The sequence below is a fragment of the Abrus precatorius genome, unplaced genomic scaffold, assembly GCF_003935025.1.
Source record: "Abrus precatorius isolate BTA unplaced genomic scaffold, Abrus_2018 Scaffold8, whole genome shotgun sequence".
NCBI classification, from domain to species: Eukaryota; Viridiplantae; Streptophyta; class Magnoliopsida; order Fabales; family Fabaceae; genus Abrus; species Abrus precatorius.
In genome coordinates, this window is record NW_020874428.1 from 30,541,213 (window position 1) to 30,555,880 (window position 14,668).

At 30.1% G+C, this 14,668-nt stretch overlaps 2 protein-coding genes across 2 annotated transcripts; one reads left to right on the forward strand and one right to left on the reverse strand.

Moving 5' to 3' along the window:
- Nucleotides 1–719: 719 nt before the first annotated feature.
- Nucleotides 720–3,780, reverse strand: LOC113847571 (COBRA-like protein 7). The gene is made up of 2 exons (XM_027476759.1): nucleotides 3,172–3,780; nucleotides 720–2,972 (listed from the first exon to the last, which is right to left on the reverse strand). Exons 1-2 carry the CDS (start codon nucleotides 3,698–3,700, stop codon nucleotides 1,555–1,557), a joined length of 1,947 nt encoding a protein of 648 aa, XP_027332560.1. The 5' UTR covers nucleotides 3,701–3,780; the 3' UTR covers nucleotides 720–1,554.
- Nucleotides 3,781–12,609: 8,829 nt separating this feature from the next.
- Nucleotides 12,610–13,404, forward strand: LOC113848049 (leucine-rich repeat extensin-like protein 3). Its single transcript, XM_027477412.1, has 2 exons — nucleotides 12,610–13,192; nucleotides 13,232–13,404. The coding sequence occupies exons 1-2, from the start codon at nucleotides 12,668–12,670 to the stop codon at nucleotides 13,286–13,288; spliced, it is 582 nt and encodes a 193-aa protein (XP_027333213.1). The 5' UTR covers nucleotides 12,610–12,667; the 3' UTR covers nucleotides 13,289–13,404.
- Nucleotides 13,405–14,668: the final 1,264 nt, after the last annotated feature.

Here is a 14,668-nt window from a genome sequence, read left to right on the forward strand (position 1 = left end):
GCAGTTCTTTTTACTGGGTTTTCTTTCGGATTCACTCAACCTAATTGGCCATATTAGCAATTTAATTATCAAAATTATTATCTATTTTGGTTATATATTTGAATTATTTATGCGAATATGTTCTGGATTTTTAAAATATGGTATCGGCTTGGTCGTATTTTTTTTCAAATTAAATATTAGACCTAAAAAATAGGCTGATAAAAATTTTACAAACTTATTTACTTGTTCGCATATATAATTTCAGGAATGAAGTTGCTTATTTCCTATTTTTACTATTGAGGTTGAGTAAGACCAAAGCATATACTTTAATGATTAAACAGTCATATTCATACAAAGATAAATAAATAAAAGTCTACATAAATTTTAACTAATTAATGGGGTAAAAGAACGCTGCATAGAGCATAGACCCCTCAACGATTGTACTATGCGCGCCTTCTTTTTTTTTTTATCAATTGAGCCTTGTCTTTCAATTATTAAAGTTAGTTCTACAATGATAAGAGATTTACGAAAATACAAATCTCTTTAAATCATTTCTCTACCACGAATTTTTTTCCCAATAAAAATTGTGTGGGATTAGATATTCCGCTCTATAAAAGTACTTCTGTTTTAAAACTCGTGTTGGTCATGAAGCTACACTACCAGTAAAAACATTGCTTCGCTGTTTATTTTAGACAAAAAAAAAAAGGGTTCATTGATCTCAGCTTATTTTTAATACCCCTACATGATATGTAGACTTTTACTTGTTTAAAAAATATTTTTGAATAAACTGGCGGTATAGTTCAAGTGATGAGAGCTAGCAGATTATATGCAATAAGACCATGATTTGAATCTTGTGTCTTAAAACTTCCCACATCCCCTTCCCAATCTTGGTCAGCGATGAACAAATTTTGTTTAGAAAACTGGAAAAGGAACAATTCAACCAAATTTTATATCAGTGAAATTGAACTAGGTTAATTAATTCTTTACTGACTTTTGGCTCAACCAATTTTGTAGGAGTCCAAGTGACCCTTAGTGTCCTCCCCATGGAAACAGTCTCCTGGTTGGTTCATTGCAGTTTGAATCATTTGGTTCTACTCGGTTATCAAAACAATGTTATCCCAGTTTTCATCACTGACCAAGACAAGGAGAACTTTAATTATACACATCTGCCATTACAATGTCATTTCTAAGGCACAATTATTTTATGGACGTGTGAAACATTTTTAATGATTTGAACACCTGCAATAACCACTGCCTAAAAGAGTTGCTCAAAAATAAAACAAATACAAAAAGAGAAAAAGAAAAAATAAATACTTTCAATAGACAAAGTAATATATTTCTATCACCTAACGGAAATCTACAATCTTTCTGTACTGTAACATGCTCGAAAGAATCACATATCAATTAAACAATGATTGCCACAGCATCCAAACCACACATACAGCATGAATGATACAACAGCACGACTAAGTCCACTGACGTTTCTCACTGTGTTCCTGTGGTGAGGTCAATATATGAATTAAATCCTGTCTCGGGACAACAGCAAGTCAGAGCCAAAATCAAACATAGCCACTATCACCGCATCAAGACGATCAGAAACAGTGTTAAAAGCATGGAAGTAGACCATGAAAAACCCTTCCTGAAACCACTGCTTGGATACACTGAAGGAAGAGAGCATTCCTCCCCATTGAAAAACACTTTGGTTGGAAACCCATCTCCACCAGCTACATTGATTCCGGGTGTAGTTTTCTTTGTGAATGAGATTACTGACTGTTGTTTACCAGGCACCCTAGGATCTCTCAGAGGGTCATCTCCATCTCTTTCTGCTACGAGATAGTTCAAACCCGGCAAACCTTGCATAATTATTGTATTGTTTACGCCATTTAATTCTAGGGTACTTGCATTGAATGAATACATTTTCTCAAAACCTGCAGCTGCTTTGTCCATTTGCACTGCAGCAAACCAGTCTGCAAAGTTAGTCTCACCCCAATTAAAAAGTGTGACCCTTGCACTCCATCCTTTAGTGTAGTCTGTGTATAAATGCCAGTTAATGCTCACACCACAGTTATCGCTACAGGGCATCGGGTTTGGCACCCGCAAATGTTTCAGACTAGCCCAAGCAACAGCCTTGGCAGTTCGGTTCTCAAAAGGAACAAGGAGTGCCTCTGGTGGAAGCCACATAGCTGGAGCAGTGGTACTACATGTTCTTTCTGTATTCTTGGGGCATCCACAAGCACACGTTTTGCAAGGAATAACTGAATCATTGTAATAGGCTGAAAACGAGACACAGCATTTGCTTGGTGTTCCCTTGGCTGTTGTTATGTTGCACACAACCTGCCAACTGGCCATTACAGTTTTGTTCGACGGTAAGCCTGATGGATCTGGATTTTCACTGGGACTGACCCGGACAGGAGGGCCACATTTGTAGTCAGGGTTGAGGGTACCATTTATCTTCCAGTTCTGTGGCGGAGAAAGCTGGGACCGATTAAGTGATGGCGGCATTTTGAAGACCTGCATTTGGAATTTGGAAGCAGACATGCTAGGGTCCATCGATGGTGGCAATATAGTACCATTGCGACAGCAAAAGGGGATCCTCCCAAGATCCGTATCATTGAACTTGGTGGGAGGGAGATCAATAATAGTTGGCCTTCTTTCACAATTCAACACATTGGCAAAGTCAAGATCCTTGTAGAATGTACCTTGCTTACCAAAGACACAATCAGAAGCATCCACAACTGCGGGATAAGCCCCTTTCATTGAATATATAAACTCATCATTCATCCAGTCCCAACTCAACCTCCAATTGTCAAGCCTGCCAAGCAGGTTATGGTTTGCAATGGTAACCTCAGCCCAATAATTGGAATCATAGGTTCTGATCACATCATACATAATGGTAAGATCACCATTCTGACGTGGCAAAAACTTTTCATCTGTCGTTATGTTTGTTTTGAACTTGGGATCTCTCGTGCAACACACACTACTCGCATTCTTCCCTGAAAAGCCCACCCACAAAGAATAAATCACAAACCATTTCATAAATTACACCATTTCACCAAACCCAATTCATCAATTCACAGATCAAACAATACGAACCCAACAACCTAACCCCATTGCCATTAAAAATGCAACCTTGACAAATCATCATTTTCACAAACATCATTCATACAATCACAGATCAAGCAAAAAAATTACCTTGGGTGGTGGATTTGCGACAGATGAAACCATCATTGGCGAGGCTGATGGAAGAGGGCATAGGAACACTCGGCGCCGCCACCCCAAACACGGTTCCGACGAGGTCCACCTGAACCTGCATCTGGGTCAAGTCGCCGGCGGTTTCCACGGCGGTCTTGAGATCAGTCATGGGGTATCCAGCAAAAACAGTGCCGTTTCCGACACCGGTGGGGAGAGTGGTGCCGTCGGAGAGCACAGCATTGGAGGCGGAGACCAACCACTCGTCATGGTCAAACCCAACGAAGACCTTCCAAGACTTGAGCTCGTCGAGACCGTTGTTGAGCACCGTCAGCGTCGACTCAAACCGATACGGTTGCTTCGCCGGGTCGGAGACGTTCGGCGGCAGCCGCGTTCCGCCGGCATAGGCGTAAGAGAGGAGTATGCCGTTGCAGGTTTGAGCATCGCTAAACGACGTCGTTGCGAAGAAGATTGTTAAGATGGCGATACTGATGCAGCAAGAGTGGGTTGATAGGGGCCAGAGCATCTTCATGCGTGGGTTTGGGCTTTCAAATTCGAATTTTGAACTATGAGAGAGAAACACCGTATAAGTAAGTGCCTTTTTTCTTATTGAGAGAGAAAGTGATTGTTGAAAGAAACGCGTTTAAAAGGGAGCTACAGCTTAGAAGAAGCTGTAATCAGTGTGTGAATCCTTGATGCTTGAACGTGTTAGGATTTTTTTATTGATTTTGTTTTCTTTCACGGCGTGTTTCGTTTGATTATTTCCATTGCGTGTCTCTCCATTTCCATTACCCCATTAAATTTTATTATTTAAGTTGGACTCTGTAAAAACAGTTTATTTGCGTTAATTAATACTCCATCGAAGGAAAAATAAGAAAAAGGAGCGTCTTTACTCTAAAAGGATTCGCTTTTTTAAAATTCCTAGACTCAAACGTTCCATGGTTAAACAGCTATATCACTATTACATGCTTTAATTTGAATTGTTAGATCCCCAACTAGGATGGAGCTTTAAGGCTTGAACCTTTTTGCCTCTTACTGAGTTGGGTTTAGAAATTGACTCATCAGTGAAGAGTGTAATATTTTCGTTTGCCTTTCTCGACTACCCAACGCCCGTTTGATTGGTTGACCCAGTTTCATGTGCCAAGTGCCAACCTTTAACTCGGCCAAACCTACCAAGACAACATTCCAATATTCTTTCATAGTTCATAAATCCGCGGCTTGAGTTGCGGGCACGTCTGTGTTCGACACTGTAATATTTCTTCCACAAATTTTCTCATGTCCATTACTGGTCACAATTTTGGTAAATTCACTTATAGCCAAATAGTAAAAATTGCCCACATACTAGTAAATATGACCTAAGTTGCATAGATTTATACAAATATATTTATATTTTTATTATTTTATTTAATTTTAACATAATTATAACTTAAATATAAAATTAATTATATTTAATGTGATAAAAAGATAAAAATGTTAAATCAAAATTATAATTATTTTTTAAAATAAATTATATATAAAAAATATATAATAGTTAAAATTAATTTATATGTCACTTTAAATATTATAGATTTTAATAATAATTTAGTTATAAATTAATAAATATATTTGTGTGTTATACAAATTTATTTATATTTTTATATTAAAATAATCAGAAAAATTGTAATTTAAATATAAAAAATATAATAACAAAATTTTATTATATTAAATAATATCAAATATAATTATATTAAAAAATATGATAAATATATTTTTATATATTTAATAATTTTAATTAAAATTTAAATAGAAACTAAAAAAAATTAATTTTATTAAATACAAAAATTAATTGTATAGAATTATGATTCACATATAAAATATAAATAAATTTTATTATAAGAATAAAGTCAATATAATATATATATATATATAATAAAGTAAGAGAATATATATAATAAGATAACAAAAATATTTGGTAATATTCTATTTTTAAAATTTTACAAAATTTTTAAAGTATTTATACAATAATACAATAAAATTATTCAATCATTTAAATATTTTATTGTTATCTTTTGTTCAATATTATTTATTTCATCCTTATCGAGTTGCAACTTAAAACAAAATATTAAATATAAATTACTGTATAATTTAAAAAAAAATTATAATACAATATAAAATTATAAATTATACATTATTTTTTTTTTATTTGGTAATTTTAGTGTTTCTATAGTTAGAGATATACGTATAACTTATTGACATATCATTTTCTTTTGTTTTTATATTTATATTGTCTAAACTTTTTTTTTATCAATTTGTAAATATTAAAAATTAAAAATAAAGTTATTTATTATTGTATTGTAAATATTATAAATAAAAAAAATAAATTATAATTTAATCTTTTATATTACTTTTATTATCGGTGTTTCAAAATTTTATTTATTGTGAAACTTTGTCTTCCACAATTTTCAAAGTAAATTCTCATTTTTACTTGAAAAAATGTGAAGTATCAATAATATTTAAAAGTTATAGAGGCAACTTCAATCCTTTACCGTCATCATGAAAAAATTATCACATAAAAATAGTTATTTACCTTAATATATTTTATTTATATAATCAATCATTTGATTAAATTTTTCATTAAGTTAAATCTTAAAATATTTGCTTACAATTTCAAATGTTGCAACGAGATCTTTTAACTTCACTTGTACTAATTGTTTAACAACTTAATCAAATAAGACAAATACAGTTGAATTAGTAAAATTTTTAACATTAAACTCAAGATAAACCCTGTAATGTATATAAATCAATATAATAATATATTCTAATTTATTTTAATATTAAAATTTAAAAAATAGAATTAATAGTGTTATAATTCAATTACCTTATTACTGAGTGCTTAATATCTTTATAATATAATTCACATTTTAATTTTGTAGCTGCAAAAGAAAATTTATTCTAGCAATAAGAGCAAGAAATACAATATTAATTTTTTGAAATAATGTATCATTCACCATTGCAATACAATCAACTACATCATTCTAAAAATTAATTAAAAAATTAATTTAAAAATAAAATAAGAATAACAAAGTATAAAAGAAACAATATTTATTATATCACTCTTTAATTTTGTTATAGTCAAAATTTTAGATATATTTTTAAAATTTATTAACTTATGAAGAACTGTAGATCTTGTATTATCAACATAGTCAGCAATATGCACATTATTAAAATACCTATGATAAAGTGATAAAGAATTATGAACAATTACCACAATAGAAAAATTTTAAATAATTTTATACCTAAATAAATCTAAAAAATAAGAAATCTCTGATATATCAATATTAACATAAATCTTTGTTGGTCTTAATATAGAAATAGAAATATTATTTATAATATATTTATTCATATTTTTATAATTAAATATAAACTATATATATAATTTATTTAAATAAAATATTTTAAATATAAAATAATATAATTACCTTAAAAATATTTTACAATCGTAAATGTGAATATTAAAACATTAATTTTTTAATTATTAGACACATTATCTTTTATTATTTCTTTGAACAGTGCATAATTTATTGTGAATTTGTTAATCTAAAATATATGAAACTAATTAATAAAATATTTAAATCAATATTATTTGAATTTGAATATAACTTGAAATAACATACAATTTTTTTTTACAATTGAAAGGTAATTTGAAAATTTTATTAGATTTTTACAAAATTATTTTTGTTCAATTGCAATAAATTTTTTATTGAATTGTATCAATATTTTTTTTATTTTTAACAATTGACAGTGATTTTTAAAATTTTTTTATAGGAGTTTTAATTTATAACAATCATAAATTATAATAATTTTTTTAAATACAATTCAAAGATAATAAATATGAATCAAATATAATTTTAATTCATAAGTTATAGAAAATATTATAATTAATTTTTATTTAATACAACTTATAATAGATTCATTTTTAAATTTTATAATAAATATATAAAATAATATATAAATTTATTATTTTTATATAGAAGTGACTTTAAACATTTTAAATTTTAATAATCATAAATTTTATAAATTTAGATTATAAATGCAATAATAAGTAAGTATATATTCGGCCATCAGCACTATTCAATAATTTTTATCAATACCATGCTTGCTTCAATTTTGAAACGTCAACTTGCTACTGTATATCTTACTAAGTTTTGTTCAGAAATAGTCGATTTCTTTTGTCAACGCTTGGAAACAATCTTTGTTTTTAGGTAAACGCTTGAACACTTCCGTTCCATGAGTAGAGGAGCATTGTTCGATTGGGTTCACGTCTAACACAGGGTGCTGTGGCAGCCCAACCTTGTTTTTTTAATTTGAATATGAGAGAGGCCCGTTAGATCCTCCAGGCCCAGAGTGATTCAAATACCTTACCTATATCTCTAGGCCTAGGGCCTTTCTCTTGATTGTGATCTGTGCATGGAATTGGATTGTTCAAATGAATTTTGATCTTAAAAATTATAAAAATCTTTTGATTTTCTTTTGGCAATATGTATAACGGCTATTTAAGAAGCAATTAAACACGCTCCTAGCCATTCCACTAATTGACTAAATGTGTAGTACTAAAATATTCATGCTCTCAAACAAGTGCTTAATATTTTCATTTACATAAACCTATCAATTTTATTTTTTAAAATTACGTATATCCGTCACACAAGTTTTTTATAAGTTTTAATCACTATATTAATTTTTTAAAATTTTTATTTTTATCATATTATATCTTTAAAAATTTTATCATTAGATTATCCCGTTAAAAAAATTATTACAATTTTAGTTCTATTTATAGACAAATGTAGTTTTTTAGATTTTAAATTTTTTAATATGATAGTGTTTTGGTCTTTTAAAAAATTAATTGTTAAGCTGATTCTTTGAAATTTTAAATTATTATTATATTAATTTTTTTAAAATTTTTATCACCAAATTAATCTCTTAAATTTTGTTATCACACATTTAGTCTTTTTAAAAATAAAAATATTGGTGTTTTTTTAAGATTAATTTGACCTCAACATTTTTAAATCACTACTAATATATAGGATGACATTTTAAATATTTGAAAAAAAGTTTACAATCAAAATTTTGAAAGGTGATAGTATGTTTCGGCATATAACTTTTGAGAAGCAAAATTTTCTCTTTCATTTACTTATAAAAAAGTTTTGAACACTTTTGAGATTGTTCTATAAAAATGATTCTGATTGGTTTGAAGTATATGATAAGAACTTGATTCTCTGTTTTCAAGTTACATGCGAAGCAACAACGTTGACAGTTACTTGTGGATTTTGTAATATTAAGTTATGATCAAGTTATTATTAATACAAATAGCCAGGGGATCATAATCAACGACCGTGGGGAGACATGTCACACACATGAAGAGGATCGTAGCCGCACACTTTTAGATAAGATATGGTAGTTGTCATTCATATATTTATGTTCTAATTTTTTTAAAAAAATATCTATGTAGGTAATTATTTTTTTTTCTTTTTTATACGTATATATTTGTATTTAATTTCATTATTTATATTTTAATTTAAAATACTATTTTTATAACCTAATCATAAAATATATAATAAAATTATAAACATAATATAATAATTAATTTTGTTAACTTTATTCTTTAAAATTAAGTTTAAGTTTTTTTTTTATATTTTTATCTCTCTAGTGTAATAAATGTTTTTAATATAAAATCATTAATTAAAATAGTTAAATTTAATCTTAAAAGTATAAATTAATAAAATTGTAAAATAATTTATTATATGATATTATATACATCAATTATTTAGAACAACTAAAATAATATAAACATATTTAAATTTAACATAATAAAATTATAAACATAATTACTTTTATGAACCTGAATTTTGAGAGCTTACATTCTCTAATTTGAAAATATATAAGGTTATATGTGTAACTTTAATTTAATATATTTAAAAGTATGTAGATGTGGAGTGATGTCGGTTCTAAAGCATCTACACTCACAATTATTTTAATAATTGTCCAAATTCATACTTATTTAGAAAATAATTTTTCTTCTTATATACAATTTTTTTTTGCAAACACCCAATAAATTTGACTCTAATTGCCATTCTCGATAATAAATATTCGGGAAAATTTAGGTTATAAAGGTACAAGTCCTGAAAGTGGTTGCTATTGCCCTTTATCCGACTATAAATTTTGATTAAACTAACTTTTAGGTATAATTTCATTTTCAATCATATATGATCTAATCACAACTAAATTGAAATAAGACAAAATTGCATTGACCCTAAATTTTGTTAGTGGAAATAATGATTACTTAAGTAAATTACACATTTTACCTGAACTAGTAAATTCTACCATATCATGAATACCCCTAAGGAAATATTGAAATTAAAGACAAGTTGGCATATTATATATATCCTCCACATGCAATACTCATCGGACAACCAATTGCACATTTAGGTCAATTTTAAGGTATATTTAGTTCGAATTTATATACAAGATGAGTTATACGTTATTATGGTTGTTTTTATAGGCAACCAAAAAGTGAGTTTCATGTATTGTTTTGTTTTATTTTACAAACTCATTGTAAAAGAAAGAAAAGAATTGGTATATTGCAATTAACCATGCTCCTAGCATAATCTCTACCTAAGCAATATCAGAAAATAATGCTTAGAAAGTTTTTCTCTATACATACAACATAATATATTTGAAAAAGCACAAACTCCCAGTTGCACGATCACCGAATCATGAAAAAGCAAGTGGAAGTGTGAAGTAAAGTGCAACAGCAAGATCTCATGTTTAAGTATAATCTACAAAATGTTGCTCACTTTATTTTTATCAGTTTTTTTGTTTTTTGATGCCCTGTATCCAGAACGAAACAATCACCTCACTTTAGTTAAATAATTAATCGATGCTAAAACTTACGATTTACGATTATAGTAAGGTTACCACATAAGCGTGGCAAAAAAAAATTGCATTAAATTTGAACAATTAATATGAGATCCGTGGACGAATATTTTATTATACGGACGCTGCAAATTGGAAGAGTGCTTGATTTTGCTGTGTGGAACAAGACTCGGCAAGTTTCTTCCAATTCACCTGAAAAGAGAGGATTTGAAGATAGGGAAAAGAGAGGTGGCGAAGAGGGTAGGAAAGATTCCATGGACGACCATTTGCAGCAGTAGAAAGTAGCCTTTTTAACATAACATCCTCTTTGAAACTAAAATATTTTTTAAATTTCAAAAACTGTATATGGTGTTGTTTGCTTAAATTGCATAATGTTTCCTCGAACCGTTGTTAATATATGACAAAAGTTCCCTATGGTGTGACTTTTTAATTGCAGCCATTTATATAGATTTTAACTGTACTAAGTAAACACTTGAATTTCATTGCCATAATGAATAGATCAATTAACGCCGTTCTGTTAGAAATGTCGGCCATATGACGAGTTTGTCAAAGTAAGAAGAATTTCATTTATTTTATTTTGTTGATCAGTAATTGAAGATTTTAAGTTTGTAAATAAGATAAAAACCAGTCTTGTCCCACGTCATTATGTAATAATCTTATCAACGCCTCGTCACTAGTTAACGTGTGTAAAATACAATACTGTGACACAAATAAAAGAATAAAAATGTATGTGTAATTTTTTAATATATAAATAGTAAATTCTTATTTTAATTAATTTTTTAATGTGTAACAAAAAAGTATATTAAAATTTTTTAATTAAAAAATATTATTTTAAAATTATGAAAAATTTTAATATTTTAAATTATTTAATAAAATATATTTAATATTTTCTTAATATACAACTCAAGGTAAAAAAATAAATAAAAATATGTTGTAATAAAATAGTTGTCTTGGAAAGATGGCAGCCGATCTAAAACGTAATTGGGTCAATGGTGGCTACTCAAGATAAGGATAGCACACAGTATGTAGGAATAAGAAAAATGTTATCTCACAGCCTCTTCTTACCACACATTTTACAATTCGGTGAGAGATTAAAAAATTTTCTGAAATAAACAATACAATGAAAACAAAAAGTTTATAAAAAGGTATTGCAAAAATAATAATAAGAATCGCATTACTTTATGAATTTAAATACAACGGTAGAAGTAGAAATAAAAATGTAGTATAATTTTGTCATTTTGCATCCAATCATGTGTATGATAATGAATAAGGAGCAATCATGTTATAACAAAAACGACTTCTAAGTATTCTTTTTAAAAGTGAAATAACGCATGTGTCTTCTCATTTATATTTTATTAGTTAGCTATTCAATTATTAATCTATATACTTCTATATTTATTTATTTTTAGATCCTTATATTCTGTGTATCTCTAATTTACGACGAAGCTATCAAAGAAGGGACCTTTACTTAATAATCTATTTCTGTGTTATAAATTTGAATCATTCTATTAAATTATAAAAAAAATCTCTTAAAATATCTTTTTTTTATGATGTGTAATTTTACTATTATTTTGCGTTTGCTTTTGCAATTAATTTTACGTCATTTGTTAATTTCAAAATTTATTTTTGTATTAAAAACATTTTTCCAATATAAAGTTAATTACATTTATATTTTATATTAACTTGATATGTTTTAAATTTCATTTGTTTTTTATTTTCTTAAATTTTTAAAAAAAGTTCTGAATATGAAATTTATAATATTATTAATTTAAATTAATTATAATTATATTTTAAAAATGTTAACTAAATCTCTTACAACGACAGTTAAAAAATCAAAAGAAAATTTCTTTCATTAAAATTATTATTAAAAAGCACCACGTGGAGCTTTCGTCTGCTTCACGTCTCGTCCCTGCATTGCCACATTATCACTAGAAAGTGGAAGGAATGAATCATCCAAATGTTATTTGAACCTTCCATGTAGCCAACCGTTAATGCACCCAATGCTCTCATAGCATGACATAAACATCATAAATTATGATATAAAATTTCTTAATACAAATAGAAAGTAAAAAATAGATAAAATTGTCGTGTTAGAAACCTAAATTGAATCACAGCAACTTACATATGACGTTAGTCGTAAAAGCGAGGGAGCAAAGCACTGGACGTATCATAGTTAGTTATTTAATTTAACAGTTAAATTAACCAATGATTCCTTTTGGTTATCATAGCATAGCATAAGCATATATCCAACAGTGCAAGCGTTCAATTCAAACATGGCTGCCCTGAGTGTGAAAGCAAAACGTGTCGGTGTTATCTTTTACAGTCCAATAACTCCTCCGATTTTTTTTTAAATTTTTAATTGTCATTTTATAAGTGTTGATGTTAAAAATATGTATATATTATAATGATAAAGTTGGAGCATTAATAAAAGGGCGAGAGCTAGGTATTAGTAGCACTGTTTGAGTACTACTAATCACTCACAAGTCACAACCGAACCTTTCCCTACCTACACTCCATGAACTCACCCACTTTCATTTCTTCTTTTTCTTTTCCCTTCACTTTCTTCCTTCATAAAAATTGTGGAGGAACGATGAAAACGAGGTTGTGTTTGACGACGTTGTTGTTCCTCGTTAGTGTGAGTGTGCAAGTGGCAATGGGAGATGCAGATCATGACCACACTCTAAAAGCCACGTCACACGAGCAGATCCAGTGCACGATGTGCTCCTCTTGTGACAACCCTTGCAACCAAGTTCCCTCGCCACCACCACCCTCTCCCTCGCCACCACCTCCATCTCCGTCGCTCCCACCTCCTTCCACCAACAATTGCCCCCCACCTCCTAGCTCCGGCGGCGGCGGTGGAGGTGGAGGTTCATACTATTACTCCCCGCCTCCACCCTCTCAGAGTACCTACTACTCGCCACCCCCTCCGGCATCTGGCGGAGGTGGCGGCGGAGGAGGCGGAGTCTACTACTACCCTCCTCCGAGCAGCGGAAACTACCCGAGGCCGCCGCCGCCGAACCCTATTGTGCCGTATTTTCCGTTTTACTACTACAGCCCTCCGCCGCCGTCCACCGCGGCTCCGTCGGCGTTGACGGCGTCGAGGTTTCTCTATGTAGTTGCTTTCTCGTCGTCTTTGTTGTTGTTGATTTGATAGGAAATGCAAAGAAAGGTAAAAATGGTGGTAATAATGGCGCAGATTTGCAGATCTTGAAATTATGAGGAAAATGAGAGTGAGTTTGTAAGTTGGAAGTGGAAGCACTCGTGAATTTCCCAATTTGCCCCCTGCGCATGGGAACCTCGACATGTGAAATACCACGCACGCACATACCCCTCTTTTATGTCTTCTCTCGGAATTTCTAGTGGCATTGATCTGCAATTTGTTCACAATTTTTATGTCTGGTTTCTTAGTATAATAAATAAATTAATAAATTACGATGATCCTTTCATGCTTTACTTATATTTTTTTATTTACTTAGTATTTGCGACGGTTAAATTGAAGATTTAATTTGTTGATTTTTTAGGCATGAATTGAATTGAGGCTTGGATCAAAAGCTATAATTGAACAGGAATTGACGTGGTTTCCATGTGGTTGATGGAGATAATAATGATTGATTCTAACTATGGGGTTGATTGAATTCAATGCTGCCACCAACATCATTCCATGCCAACTTATTGTTTCTTCATTATTCTGGGTTTAATTTCTCTTGCAATTTTAGCTAGGACGAAGAAGATGCACGGTGTCACAAAGTGTGTGTTAAAGATAAACGTGAATTCATAAAAGCTAAAAAAGTGAGGAAGGTTTGTTTATGATTTTACCCTTGCTCCGGTGTTGACCACTTCTGTCCACGGGAGCGTCTTACAGTTCATCATAAAATAGACCATTCATACCTTAACGTTCCGAATTTTTAATATCTTGTATTAATTGCATGAAAAACTGTCTTTGACCTTACGTTTACAATTGCTGTAAGTTTGAATAAATGCTTACCTAATTTACAAGACTTAGAAAGGAAGTGCAAATGGAAGAATGTCATATAAATCGTAGGTGTATGAAGATGCCCACTTGTATATTAATGTTAAGATTCAATAATACTGAGTCAGGAAAATTGTTACTTAATTAATGATTTTCATAAACAAAATGAAATGATAATTGTACGTGTATTATTTGAATAACATTACGGTGAATGATTTTTCTTTTTCTTTGCGATCGATTGTGAGCTTCTACACATATATTACGATTCCATTTAAATTAGTTACTGCAAGATACGAGGGAATTAAAAAGTAATTGTTGATTGTGGGAAAGCGATGTTAAGAAGAAGCTTCATCAATAATCCAATGCTCTAAGGACTAGGATAGCAAATGTGTGAATCCAAATGAGAATCGTAGGGTTGGGTGTCAGAATGATCTGGAAGCTTTCATTTTCTGACATCACGAATCAGAGATCAAACATTTTGAATTCGTTGACTATATTAAGTCAGCGTTTAAATTTCACAAGGTTGCGGGCGCCCCAATCATTTTTTTTTCTCTCGACCATCGACTACTCTCTTTAGATGCGGAGATAGAATGCCATATTAAAGAAAAATAATTATATATT